Source organism: Mustela nigripes, chromosome 4 (assembly GCF_022355385.1).
Source record: "Mustela nigripes isolate SB6536 chromosome 4, MUSNIG.SB6536, whole genome shotgun sequence".
Classification (NCBI taxonomy): Eukaryota; Metazoa; Chordata; class Mammalia; order Carnivora; family Mustelidae; genus Mustela; species Mustela nigripes.
This window is the reverse complement of record NC_081560.1, coordinates 111,679,879-111,693,600: the sequence shown is the minus strand read 5'-3', so window position 1 is coordinate 111,693,600 and position 13,722 is coordinate 111,679,879. Positions and strand designations below refer to the sequence as shown.

At 43.7% G+C, this 13,722-nt stretch overlaps 1 protein-coding gene across 1 annotated transcript in view; it reads left to right on the top strand.

The window, feature by feature from the left end:
• DISC1 (DISC1 scaffold protein) overlaps positions 1-13,716 on the top strand; it is a 379,073-nt gene extending 365,357 nt beyond the window's left edge. The window contains exons 12-13 of the mRNA XM_059397318.1: positions 2,745-2,862; positions 12,096-13,716. Of these exons, the coding sequence (XP_059253301.1) occupies positions 2,745-2,862; positions 12,096-12,235 (258 nt within the window). The 3' untranslated portion in view covers positions 12,236-13,716. The remainder of the gene's footprint in view (positions 1-2,744; positions 2,863-12,095) is intronic.
• The last annotated feature ends 6 nt before the right edge of the window (positions 13,717-13,722 follow it).

The window sequence follows — 13,722 nt, the reverse complement described above, 5'->3', positions numbered from 1 at the left end:
TTCAAGTGTGTTTTCAGATGTTTGCATTCCAGCCCCCGCCCCCAACATGATGTTTTTCTCCTCCATGTACAGCTTGTGGTCTCACAGCCGCCTGTCATTTGCCTACAGATGTTCTAATTCGAAGCGTCTCGTTTACTTCCCGCATGTCGGTGGCGATGCCCACTGTCCACTCTCTCCGCTTCCATGCGATTTGTCTGCATCTTTGAGTGATAATGTGATTACTTTTAGGATCAGGAAAATAAGGATGCGTATGTGATTTTTATATATTCTCTGTCTTCTCATCATCACCGCTGTGGTCAATGATGGGCAAACCATCACTGTGCGCGTCCCGGGCCTTTTTGTTTGTGTTCCTTTGTCCTTGAAATGGTTTGATGTTGTCAGTGAATGCTTTTCTTCTGTATATACATTCACCTGCAATAGAAAAGGCTTCTCCAATATTTGCAATAGTTATTTATAGTTCCCCTTAGCATGGTTCTATTCTAATAGAGTTTACCAATTGGGATATAAACTAAAAAACATTCTGGAGTTAATATAATGAATATTAAATTACATATCTGGATTTAATGATTATTCTTGGCCTCCAATTATAATATTACATAACTTGTGATCTCTAAGGCCTCTTTAACAGAAAATATCACCACACCTGGGTATTTTGTTGTATTTTTGGGTCTTAATTACAGCTTTTGTAGTAACCCTGAAGTTTAATCTAAATATATATCTTAATTCTTTCCCTCATACAAAATTACTTTTGGTATACCTTCTAAGCCTTTCACTCCGGGTTGAGAAAATACTACTTTTACATTTGGTTACATTGTATGTATGTATATGTATATGTATGTATTTATTTTTATTTTAAAAAATTTTTGGTTAAATTTTAATGACTTGCTTTTTGCTGCTAATTTATCTATCTTTTTATTATGGTTTTTTACTGAAATATAATTGACATAGGACAGGATGTAAGTTTAAGATGTACTACTTGTTGGGGCGCATAGGTGGCTCAGTTAGCTAAGTGTCAGACTCTTGATTTGGGCTCAGGTCATGATCTCAGGGGCATGAGATCGAGCCCTATGTCTGGTTCCATGCTGGTAGTGGAGTCTGCTTGAGATTCTGTCTCTCCTCCTCCCTCTGCGTCCTCCAACCTGCACTCCTGCCCATGTGCATGTTCTGTCTCTGTCTCTGTCTCTCTCTCTCAAAAGATGTATAGTGTATTGACTTGAGACATTTATATATCATAATATGATCACCGTCCTGGTTTAGCTAACACCACTGTCACATCATATAATTATCATTTCTTTGTTGTGGTGAGAACGGTCACTATCTGGTCCGTTAGCATTTTTGAAGTTTATACTACAGTGTTGTTGACTATAATCACGTGCTGTGCATTAGATAATAACAAGGACTTCATTCCTCTTCTAGGTGCAAGTTTGTCTCTTTTAACAACATCTCCCCACCCCCACACCCCAAACCCTTGGTAACCAGCATTCGAGGCTCTGCTTCAACAAATTCGGCTTTTTTAGCTTCCACATAGAAGTGATACCATGCAATATTTGTCTTTCTCTGGCTGGCTTATCTCACTAAGCATAATGCTGCTTTTTCCCTTTCCCTTTGTTCTAAGATTCCCTATTTCCTTGCCTCTTTTTTTTTCTTTTTTAATCTTGTTTATTCTTTTCTTTTCCATGTCCGTGGGCTTCTAAATCCAGTTATTGTGCTTGAGGGTACAGGAAGAACGGCTAGCCCATGCCTTTAAAGGGTTTTACTGTCACTCATGAAAACCTAACACATATCAGAATGGCTGGAAGAATAGTGTGACTGAAGGCAGTGGGTCCATCCTGTTGGCCAAAATCAGATTGCATGTGAGGGGACACAACGGGTGTGAGCCCCTTGGCTGGTTGTGAAGGGGCCGAGTTTGGACCCTGTTTTGCGGGTGGTTTTGTCCTGGAAAACAAGATAGGCCACTTTGGGGGTTCATGTGTGGGATATAAGTTGGAAGGGGGAGCATCTGAGAAGGAAGGAACTCCAAGACTTGGATGTTCATTCATGGAACCAGTGAGTACCCCATGCCTGCCATGTGTCGGAGCTCTGGACCCCACAGCAAGCAGACCACCATCCACCTTGCTCTTATGGGGTCTTGTCATTCAGCAGTCCTTCTCTTCCGGGGCTTCTGCTGTGAGGGAGAGCAGCCTAACACCTGTGGTAGTAGCAATGACAACTCTATGTTTAAAGCCCATCTCGTGGCATTTAAAGTCTCCTTAATTTCTAACTTTCAGGCACTGTGACTACTGTGTGAAGACACGCCTGCTGCCCTATTGGGCTCCTGTGTCCTTAAAGGAATAGCTCTGTTCTTGTAGGTTCAACCGGGTTGCTCCCATGATTCGCCCCAACCCAACTTCGTTTCGAATTCCTATTACATTGTGAGTCTGCCCACGGATGCAGCTGGGACACTCAGGCTTCCCCTTTGACCATTTGATGTTAGGAGTTGACATCCTAGAAATAGCACATCCTGGATAAGGGAGGTCACCCGTGGAGCTCATCATTCGGTAATAACCTGAAATTGGTTCATGTCTTCTCAAGAATGACCTCCAGGGAAGACTAAGGTTCTGGCATGATTCTCCTGGCGTGCAGAAGCTGGGAGGACTCTGCTGGTTAATCTTCCCCCTGGGCACCACTGGGTACACTACAGATGTGCTCATGGTCCTGAAATAGTCGATAGCTTACGAGCGATCTTTTTATTTTTCTCTGGCCAGGAATCTTGGCTCCTTTCTTCGGAACTTGGAGAAAAATGTGAAGCCATAAACAAGAAGTTACTGTACTTGGAAGATCAGCTTCACACAGCCATCCACAGCCATGATGAAGATCTCATTCATATCCTTTTCATCCCGCAGGTTAAGTACCTGCTAGTTGTTTTGTAAGAGCAAGTCTTAAAAATATACTCAATTTTTCCATGCCCTAGCAGATGGAAACAAATAGATACTGCTGTTTTTTATAGCATAGCACACCTTCGATCTCGAAGATTATCTTGTATGTAGTGTTTTCTCTCTAGCCTTTGGTAAGTTATCTAGCATTTTTGATTATTAAGCCTGACCACTAAAAATGCACCATGAAGTTCAGACATGCATAGGAGGCCAAAACAAAATGCAGGTTTCAAGGGGGCGTGAAGCTAGGTTTGTGGGGCATAGATGGTTGTGGATTTAGATTAGCTTAGTTTTTCTAGGGGTTTTCTCTGTCTGTCTGTCTGTCTGTCTCTCTCTCTGCCCTGGAAGGAGCAGTCGAGTATCATAACTAATAAAACTTCAGCTCATCCCTTTTCAATTTCTTCTTGTACAAGACACTATAAACTTGGTGTCACACTTGCAGATGTCTTCCTCAACCCCAACCACCACTGAGCAAGATGGCCTGAGAACCTGTTACCTCCCATACATGTCCACATCCAGTGCAAATTCGTGGATGTACTCAGTTTTGGTTAGTTCTTTCAAGGGCAAATGGTTGGGTATACACACGGATGAAGGCGTATGGAGCCCCGGCTTGTATCTTTTCAATTATTCAATCAGAAGTGGACATGTCTCTGGATAAAAACACTTCTCCGTTTATTCATCCTTTCTATTCAGTAGTGTGACTCTTCCTAGAGGAGCTGGTGGGAAATGTAGCTATACCAGTCTTTGCTTCTCATCACTGTCTTACTTTTCAGAATTTTGTTTCTTTTTACACTTAATCCTGAGTGACTGTGTGTGTGTGTGTGTGTGTGTGTGTGTGTGTGTGTAAAAGCAGCTTTGAATGGCCAAGGACTAATCTTAATCATAGGTATTCAGATCCACAGTAGTTTAATGATGGATTCAGCACTGTTCCTTCCTCATTATAACCTTATAATCTTAGACCTTGGTTATTAAACATAGCAGGAAATTTCTTAGCTTAATCAGCAATTCCTTTCACATTGCTCAAGGTAGATTTTTAAAAGCAGACATTCTGTTCTTCATAATTTCCTGCCCCTTACAAAACTGGTGTTTAAACTCTTGCTACAAAGTTGGCCATAGAAACAGCAGAAGAATCCTTAGCTTGTATTTTGTTTATTCCATGTTCATGAATCACCTAGATTTAAGGACTTATAAGGGGACATGGGGCTCCAGCAAATGGGCAAGTGGCTGTCCGGGCATGGGCATCTGGGAGCAATGCAATGCAGAGGGGCTCCTGGTTCCCCAGCCCAGCAAGCAGGGGCTCTTCCCAGTAGGACACACTTCAGGCCACCTTGGAGTCAGGTTGTGGGGTCTGTGCTGCAGGCAGGGTCTGTGCTGGTCTCCAGACCTAAGTTTTCTAAGTTTTATAGTCAAGTTTGGTTCTAGGGAATTGGGCAGGGGAGGAGGCTGACAGGGGACAGAGCTGTGTGTAGATAAGCCCCCTTTAGTGGCCCCACAGCCAGTTCACGATTTGGGGGCAGGAGGACCGTGGACAATTGATAGAGGCTCTTCATCCTTCGGCTTCCTCCTCAGCAACAGTGGACAGTGACATGGATCTGTAAGGTTTTCATGAGGACTACATGAGGCTGTATTCTGGAAAAGTCTTTAACAGACTTGTACATGGTAGATGTTGGTTTTAGGTAGAAATTACATTCTCCAAGCCCATTTGACTCAACATTTTCACTGTTTGTGTCAAAAGCTCCAGCCACATCCCATTTAGATAGATTTATTCAATTATTTTGTAGTAGATGCTTGAATGAGTCCATCCGTAATCCCACAGTGGCCCATGTAAAAATGTCATTTAAGTCTAACAAAACAGCTATAGATAGATAGGGATTGTTCTTTCTACTTGATATAGTTGGGAAAACTGAAATTAAGTGACTGGTCCAGGGTCATTTCTGATGAGTGGCAAGCTGGGTGGTCCTTGTTGGCTCCTTTGGGAAGCAGCTTTGCCTACAAGTAAGTGGACAGGCCTCTTATGTGAAATGTACAGTTATTCTAAAAGTTTTAAGCTATAATAAAAGTAGCCTATTGAAGTTCTGTTTTTGAGACTCTGGCTGATCCTTGTTGAGCTAAGCAGAGACATACTGGGGGTATGTCAGACCGGGACTGAAAAACCACGAGGTACAGAAGACACCCTCCTTCCCTCCAAGCAAATCTGCCCCGCAATATGGATTTCAACCTAAACTTTCCTCTGATTCCCAGGCTTTATTCTGTGTCCCTGATCGAGAGCAAAGACACTGAAGCAAGTCTTTGAACTCCTACAGAACAGCACTTAGATTTGAGTGGAACGTGGCGTCCTAAGACAGAAAGACATAGTTACAAGACTCTGCGAGGCTCCCTCCCCACACAAACCAAAGCCCTTGTTTCAAATTAGAGCTTATCTAGCCCTTCAAAGAGGCTGTTGAATCCTCCAGCCAAACTGACTGGTTTGTGTTTCCATTCTTGATCAAAGATACAAAGCCGTGTATGGTTGAAAGAAACAGCTTGCCATCGATAACACAAAAGAATTACACAGCGAGTGTCGCATTTTTGTTTGATTCCGTTAAGCACTCTGCCAGAGCCCACAGTGCCTGTGATGTAGCCTGAGCACGATGAACGTGAGTCCACAGTGAACATAGATGTCCAGAAGATTCAAACCTTGGGGGCTATAGACGCTCACACCTCGTGCGGAAGGCACCGAGCTTCTGTGTAAGCCATGCGTGGGAGGAAGTGTTGTCAGGGGTGGACCACTCATCCAGGGATGGAGATAAGCTTCCAACAGAACCTCTAGGCATCCTGACTGGATATCGGGGCTATGGGCAGCCTGTGGAGAGTGTCCTGTCTTTTACAAAGAAGACACTGGATTGACAGATCCAAGAAGCGACAAAAAACAGCCCGTGTCTCTTCATCGTCCCAACAGACTCACTAAATTACGTGTAGCATGACCAAAGAATGACACAAAGCCATCAGCTGTGGTGGTAGCAAGTGTTTAAAAGAAGTCCGAGCCATCAGTTGGAAGCCCCGGCGTCGGAGGGCTGGCCCATACCTGCTGTCTGAGGAGAGGACAGGAGGTGCGACTCCCCTGCCGGTCAAGCTGGGGTTTCCAAGAGCATCAGTCTGAGTCTCCAGCACAATTTCACAGTCATTTGGGTCCTAATTAGCAGTCGTGTTTCGAAAACCGTTTTGAATGGTTCCTTCATGCAAATGCTTCAACTGAAAACCATACAGGTGAGGTGAATTTTTAAGCAAGTTTCTTCTCATTTATTTTTTTCCTCCTTCAACTTCTACATTGCACTTTCAAAGAAGGTAAAAAGTAAGATTGGGACGCTTTGGGCATATTTCAAAGCCTGCAGGACAGTTCTGCCTGCCTCGGGGTCGCAGAGCAGATGTGGGCACACCGCTTCTATTCGTGGTTCTACTCGCAACCATGTCCAGGAGACCTTTGTGGAATTCTGTTCTCACTGCTTATTTGGAATGCATGGCGGCCAGTCGTTTAGTTTTGGTGGTGCTGGATGGCATGAAAATACTATGAATGTATCCAGGCACAGGCACGAACATCACGTCCCCTTAAGATCCCTTGTCTGGTTCAACTTTCCAGAGTGTGGCTTGAGCAGACAAAGGTAGCAGCGGTCTGGGATGGCTGCTGTGCCTTCTTGGACATGTTTTCCACTCTTGAGCTAAAGCGCTGGAAGAGGGGCCATGAGGATCACAGAACTCTACTTAACAAATCTTAAAGAGAAGGAAACAGACCGGGAGAGGTGGTTGTTGTGCTGGGCTGAAGCAAATATGGTGGCCAGGATTTCTTCCATTGTCTTCTGCCAAAGGGAGAGAGCTAGGGAGAGAAAGCCTGGGAGGCGGTGTGGACCCCGGGCTGTCCTGCTGCTGGCTTGGCACAATGCAAACTCGGCACTAGGTGGGCATCCCAAGGAGTGCCCTATGAAAGCATCATAGGCATTCAAGCAGGTCATGTGTGTGCATGAGGCTTTCCTCCTTGCTCTCCAACAGCTGCGTTCTTCGCCTTCAGCTCTCTCCGGAAGGTAAACTTCCTCTCACTGCCTGCGAAGGCATCACTGTTGATACGAAGAAACACTTTAGCAAATGAGAAGCCCTTTCAGAGGCATACTGTTGTTTCTTCTTGAACCAAACCAGACCTGATGAGCTGATCTACTTTTGACTACGCTGCGAACAGGATTGCTAAGAAACCCAACTGGCAAACACTCAGTGGTTTTTATACGTAAACAGAAGACCTCCTTGAAAGAATTTGAGGGTCTTGGCCAATAGCTGTCCGAAGTGGTGATGTTGTCTTTTTGTATGCCTGGATGACATCTGGGAATGTTGTCTTACCCCTTTACTAATTGCAAACCCAGCTTGCATAATTTTATTAGTGAGAAGTTACACACTTGCTTAGTATGTGACTAGTCTGTCCCAAGGTGGTAAAGAATAGTCTTGGGCTCCAAAGGTGTTTTTAAAGATGTTGGCATGTCAATCCTTGTGCCATTATTATAATTAATGTGCTCATTTTCTTAGACGCCACAGATATCTGGTGGCATATCTCTTACAGGGAAACTTTATAATTAGCTCGAGAGGTCTCAATGGCCCAGGCATTACCAGAATCACTCAGCTCTTTGAGACCTACTCTTATATTTAGATGCAGTGAGCACCTCTGTCACATCTACCTAAAATCCAGTGATGGAGTTGTACTTTATTTGCTCAGTGCTTTGATAAAAACCAAGGTCAGATATGTCAGTGGGCTTCCACGTTGAGTTTATTGGACTAACAATCAGAAACACTGATTCTAGACCTACTGTATGAAATAGCCTTCAGATCTTGGTTAGATGTGGCAAATGCAATAAACTGAGAAGTATGACTTTTTAAAAAAATATATTTTTTGACATAACCTCCAAGTACATATCTCACCCCAAACCTCACACCCCTGTCTGCTCCTCACTCAACATCTCCCCTCTGCTGACAAATGGGCTTTTCCAAAAATTCCTCCCCACCCTCAAAAAAATCCAACTCGTGCTCAGTCTTCTCCTTGATAAACTGCAAGTTCTTTGCTTAGATAAAAAATCTGGGAGTCATTCTCAATGCCTTTTCCTTCTTTCACATTCCACATCTGGTCTATCACCAAATGCCCTTGGCTTGACCTTCAGAACATATGCAGAATCTGGTCACCTCTCACCTCTCACCTCCATGGCCCCTAGCCGGGTTCAGTGATCTTTTCTTCCCTGGATTATTGGATGATGGCAACCACTTCTTCTCATCTCCCTGCTTCTTCTTTTGCCCCCTGCCTTGAACCTTCCAGTGATGAAAGTGGCCGGAGTAATCAGTCACTCCCTTGCTCCAAACCCTCCACCACCCCATCTAGCGGTCTGCATACATGCCGGTGTGAGTTGACTTCCTGTTCCCCTCACTGACACTACATGCCAGGATGGCCATGACTTTGTTCACTTCTGTGCTTCCTACATCCAGAACCTTTCTTTTTCCTTTTTCTCTTTCTTCTTCTTTTCCTCTCTTTCTTTTTCTTTTTCTTTTCTTCTTTTTCTTTTTCTCTTTTTCTTTCTCTCTCTCTCTTTCTTTTGCTTTTCTTTTTTCAGAACCTTTCTTAGCACACAATAGGAGCTCAGGAAGTGTTTGAATATCTGAATGTATGAAGGAAAGAACAAGGGTCTCTTACTATTCTTTTATTTCCCCAACTGCTTAACAGTGAAATGTATCCAGTGATTTCTTTTATAAATATATTGATCTAAATATAAAAGTATGCATGCCCATTTAAATACTAGAGAGGTATGAAAAAAAATAAAATAAAAGGCTGCCTATTCCTCCCAGGATCAATACCTAGAAGCACTGTGTCCTCCTAAGGCACTTTTCTAGCAGAAATACTCGGTTTTTCATTCCATATAAATTGTTCTGCTGCTCGGTCCTCCCCACCCCCACTGCACATATTATCCTGGATTCTCTCCCATTTCAGCACATTCAAAGTGTTTTGGAACTTACATTTGTAAGGCATCCTACAGACAGGCTGGTTAGAGAGAGATATTTTGTAAATAAAAGCATGATTTTTTTCAGGTTTTTTTTTTTTAAATTACAGTGTAGTTAATGTGCAGTGTTATGCTAGTTTCAGGTGTGCAAAATAGTGATTCAGCCATTCCATACATCACCTGGGGCTCATCATGATAAATGTGATCTTAATCCCCATCACTGGTTTCACCCATCCCCCCCCTCCTGGTGACCAGTAGTTTGTTCTCTATATTAAGAGTCTTTAAAAAGAAAAGATATTTTTTGTTTGTTTTGTTTCTTCAGTTCTACATATGAATGAAATCATATGATATTTGTCTTTCTCTATCATATTATGTCACTTAGTATTATATTCTCTCTCTCTATATATATATAATGGAGTGTTACTATATTATATATGTTGTAGCATTCCATTATATAAATATAATATGACATATATATATAAATAATACATACACCACTTTTTCTTTGTCTGTTCATCTATCTGTGGACACTTCACGCTTCTTCCGTAATTTGTCTGTTGTCAGTAACGATGCAATAAACATAGGGATGCATGTATCTTTTCTATTTAGTGTCTTCATATTCTTTGTGTAAATGCCCAGTAGTAGAATTACTGCATCTTAGGGTAGGTCTATTTTTAATGTTTTGAGGAAACTCCGTGCTATTTTCCACTGTGGCTCACCAATTTGCATTCCCTCCCACAGTGCACGAAGCTTCCTTTTTTCTCCACATCTTTGTCAACACTTGTAATAAAAACATGATTTTAATCATTTTGCTGATCGTTACTCTAGGCTCATGAAATGAGGTTTCCAGGATTTCTGATGTCTGGTTCTGCGTAGGCAGAACCTAGGCTGTTGGCTCCAGTAATAGTAAAAAATTAGTGAATAAACCTTAAGTCTCATAACGCCTCACAAAAGACCGTATATGCTGACAGCAAAGAAATATTTCTTTTGGCTCTAGCCTTGGGAAGAAGGTATGAGAATATGCACTTTATTTTTATTTTCTATTTTTATTTTACGTATTCGAAGATCTAATTGGTTTTATTAAACAATTCATGAATTGGGCAGCGCCCTTCTAGCTAGTGGAGGCAAGCTCCTGAAATTATGCATTTTCCAAGTGAGACAATGAAAGCGTCAAGTGGTTTGCCACTTTTCCCTCGCTGGTGATCATTTGCTTAAGTCCCTGTCTTCTGATTCCTCCGTGGGGTGTTGCAGAATGTTCTATGAAGGGCTGATGCGTTAGTTTAATTATGTAACTTAGTCTTTTTCCTCTGTGGGTCTCCTTTTAAAAACCTTTCAGTGTGTTCTATAAGGGTCAGGAATTGCACAAGTTCTTTAAGAAGCATCTTTTTTTGGCTCAATCCTCTCTCTAAAAACCTGTGTCATCTTTTAGCAATAATTTTTACAAATGGGGGAGTGTAGTCCCAGGCTGCACGTCAAAGGTAATTAAATCTTAGGCATCTGTCAGGATTCATAAACTACTTAAGCTCTACGCTTACTTTTTATAAATGTAACATAACTTTGTGATTAAATTGCAGCTTGGTATGTAGTCTGGGACCCCGTATGTTTTTACTCCTATAAAGTCGTATGTGTTTTCACTAAAGATTAGCAGAGTTGTCCAGAGAAATGGAGGAAAATGAAGACTTTTTTTTTTAAGGAAAAATAAAGTAAATATGGGATTTTTTTCTTTCCTTGCACCCACTCACTCCCACCTTCATTCCCCTCAAGTTCAAGTGCAAGGAGTGAACCATCCTAGTAAATGAATGTAAATTACACAAATGATGAAGTCCGGTGAAGCTTCGAGATGAAAAGCTGCCAAAAGCTTTTCAGGATGGTTCAGCAATTTTGCTTAGGAGAAGTTCATTTGCATAATTCCCAGGATCCTCTGGAGTTCTTTATTTAAAAAAGAAAGAGAAAGCTTTCTACAGTCATATCCTGGGGGTATCTTTTTCCCTTGACATTGCATTGACATTGTACTTAAATAAAACAATATTGTAGCGTCGACAGTCTGTGAGTGCTAAGATCTTGGCAAGCTGCTTTTCCCAAAGCTCTCTCTCTTCCTGTTTTGTCCATATCTGATCTACGAATGTTTAAGTGGTCTGACCTGATGTGACGATTTAACAGTATTTACGTGATGTCTAAGTACCGTATTTCCATACTTCCCCTTCACTGCTCTTGGATGAAGTGACACTAATTTGCTTATGAAACTCAAAGAATTCAATCTGTCTCTCGTCCTGTTTATCTTTGAGTTGTTCTGACTAGAGGTACACAAGGAAACAGGGATCTGACCATGGACAGAAAAAGCACCATTTGTTAAATGGCATCACAGAAAAAGGCTCGTTTCTTGAGAAGATGACAGCCTTATATATCTCATATGATTATTTGCCAAGTTCTCTGTGATGGTTTTCTTTAGGTAAGAAATAACTTTAAAGGCAAGGGATTTAAGAACCCAACTATTTAAGGAAAAACCAACCAGCCTGCCCAAAAGGGCAAGCTCCCTGAACTCCGTCAAATCTTGAGCACCCTGCCTGGCTATTTTACAAGTCCCTGGGAAGTATAATAACTTAGGACAGCAGATTAGAAACTACGGGAGTTTAGAAATCATTGTTTCACAGAAAACAGAGGTTCAAAGTGATTTGCACAAGGTGACAAGGCTGGCTGACGGCCAATAGGGACTCTGGTCCCTCACAACTCTGAGTCCGGACCTTTGGCGGCCCCCAATACTGGAATTCTTGAGGAAGCTCTTAGGTCCAGCCCTCTGCCCTCTGGGCCATCCGGGCACTTAGATGTGGCTGTCGAGCTGCCCCCGTCTGGGGCTTCACAGGAATTCCAGTCACACTGACCCTCTATCATCGTGCCTCCCAGTTCGCCATCTGTCTCGGTCTACCAGCCGACTCTCCCTTTTCCTTTTTGAAACCTTACCTAAGGTAGTTCATAACCTCAGGCCTCATGGAGATGGCGATCACTCTTACAAGAAGTGTAAAATTTGTATTAATATTTAATTCCTACAATTTGGAAGAACTTGAAACTGCAATTAGATGTCAGTGCCCATCTGCTTCCCGCCGGTGCACGTGCTCTTATTAGCTCCCTCGGAGGCTGCCGAGGTCCGCCCTTCACCTTCGCGTGTGTTCCTTAACCGTGCATGCACAGTCTCTCAGGAGGGAGCTCCAGATGGTGAAGGAAACTCTGCAGGCCATGAGCCTGCAGCTCCAGCCGGCAAAGGAGGCGGGAGAGAGAGAGGCTACGGCATCCTGTGTGACAGCTGGCGTCCGGGAGGTGCAGGCCTGAGGTGGGACAGGATGGGGGGCGGGGGAGGGCGCGTGGCTACGTCGTCGTCATCGATATGGGTGCACGGGAGGCCTCCGTCACCTCCCCAGCCTGACCAACGTGCCCGACTCTGTTACGGACACAGGGACCCGAGGGCTCCCCATAGAGAAGTGGTCCCTCTTTTCTGTCCTGGGGCTGAGAGTGGGGAGACAGCACGATGAACTTTTGGGGGACAGTCCACCGGACTGCCTCCCACGTGTCAGCTGGGGGCACTTTTCCCGTGTTGTTCATGGGAGATCCTGCATCGGACTCGAAAATCTTCCTGTCTCCGCTCCCATTCGACAGAAGCTGGGGTTGAATTCTGCTCGCAAAATGTCTCTTCCTGTACCATCTTGCTTTCTGCTGCAATTAAAATATCTCCCGTTTTAAGAACTTGTTAAGAGGAAACTGAACATAAGTGTCTCTCACTGTACCTGTTATACTTTCCTACAGGCGCATGATCTAAGGGAGCTAATTAACCCCAGGATCTGGAATTAACAGATTTTCACCTTCTCCTGTGAGTCACTATAATCTCAGAAGAATGCATAGGAAAAATTCCAAAAGACATTGCTTTAAAGTAACAACCTGTCAGTGAGGCGCCGTCTTCTGATTTTCCTATTACGGCAACTCCTGTTTCTACCGAAAGGGTCCCTGGTGTTTCGCCAGGACATCCCGAAATTTGCCCACAATGACAGCGGGGTGGGAGCAGGGGCATAAAGGGGTCAGATGACAAGTTCAAACTTCTGGGCCTCTCCTTTTTTCCTGCCTAACATGTTTCACTCAGTGCCGGGCAGGACGTGGATGTGAAAACGTTCTTTCAGTCCACTGCAGTATTCAGTAAGAGAGTGCATGCTCGGGAAGGCAGTAGAGTACTGAGGAGGACAGTGCAGTATTCAGGACAGCAGTGCGTACTCAGGATGGCAGTGCGTACTCAGGAAAGCAGTGTAGTACTCAGGAGGACTGTGCAGTACTTAGGAAGGCAGCACATACTCAGAAGGACAGTGCAGTACTCAGGACAGCAGTGCGTACTCAGGATGGCAGTGTGTACTCAGGAAAGCAGTGTAGTACTCAGGAGGACTGTGCAGTACTTAGGAATGCAGCACATACTCAAAAGGACAGTGCACTACTCAGGAAGGCAGCACATACTCAGGAGGACAGTGCACTACTCAGGAAGGCAGCACATACTCAGAAGGACAGTGCAGTACTCAGGACAGCAGTGCGTACTCAGGATGGCAGTGCGTACTCAGGAAAGCAGTGTAGTACTCAGGAGGACTGTGCAGTACTTAGGAATGCAGCACATACTCAGAAGGACAGTGCATTACTCAGGAAGGCAGCACATACTCAGGAGGACAGTGCACTACTCAGGAAGGCAGCACATACTCAGAAGGACAGTGCAGTACTCAGGACAGCAGTGCGTACTCAGGATGGCAGTGCGTACTCAGGAAAGCAGTGTAGTACTCAGGAGGACT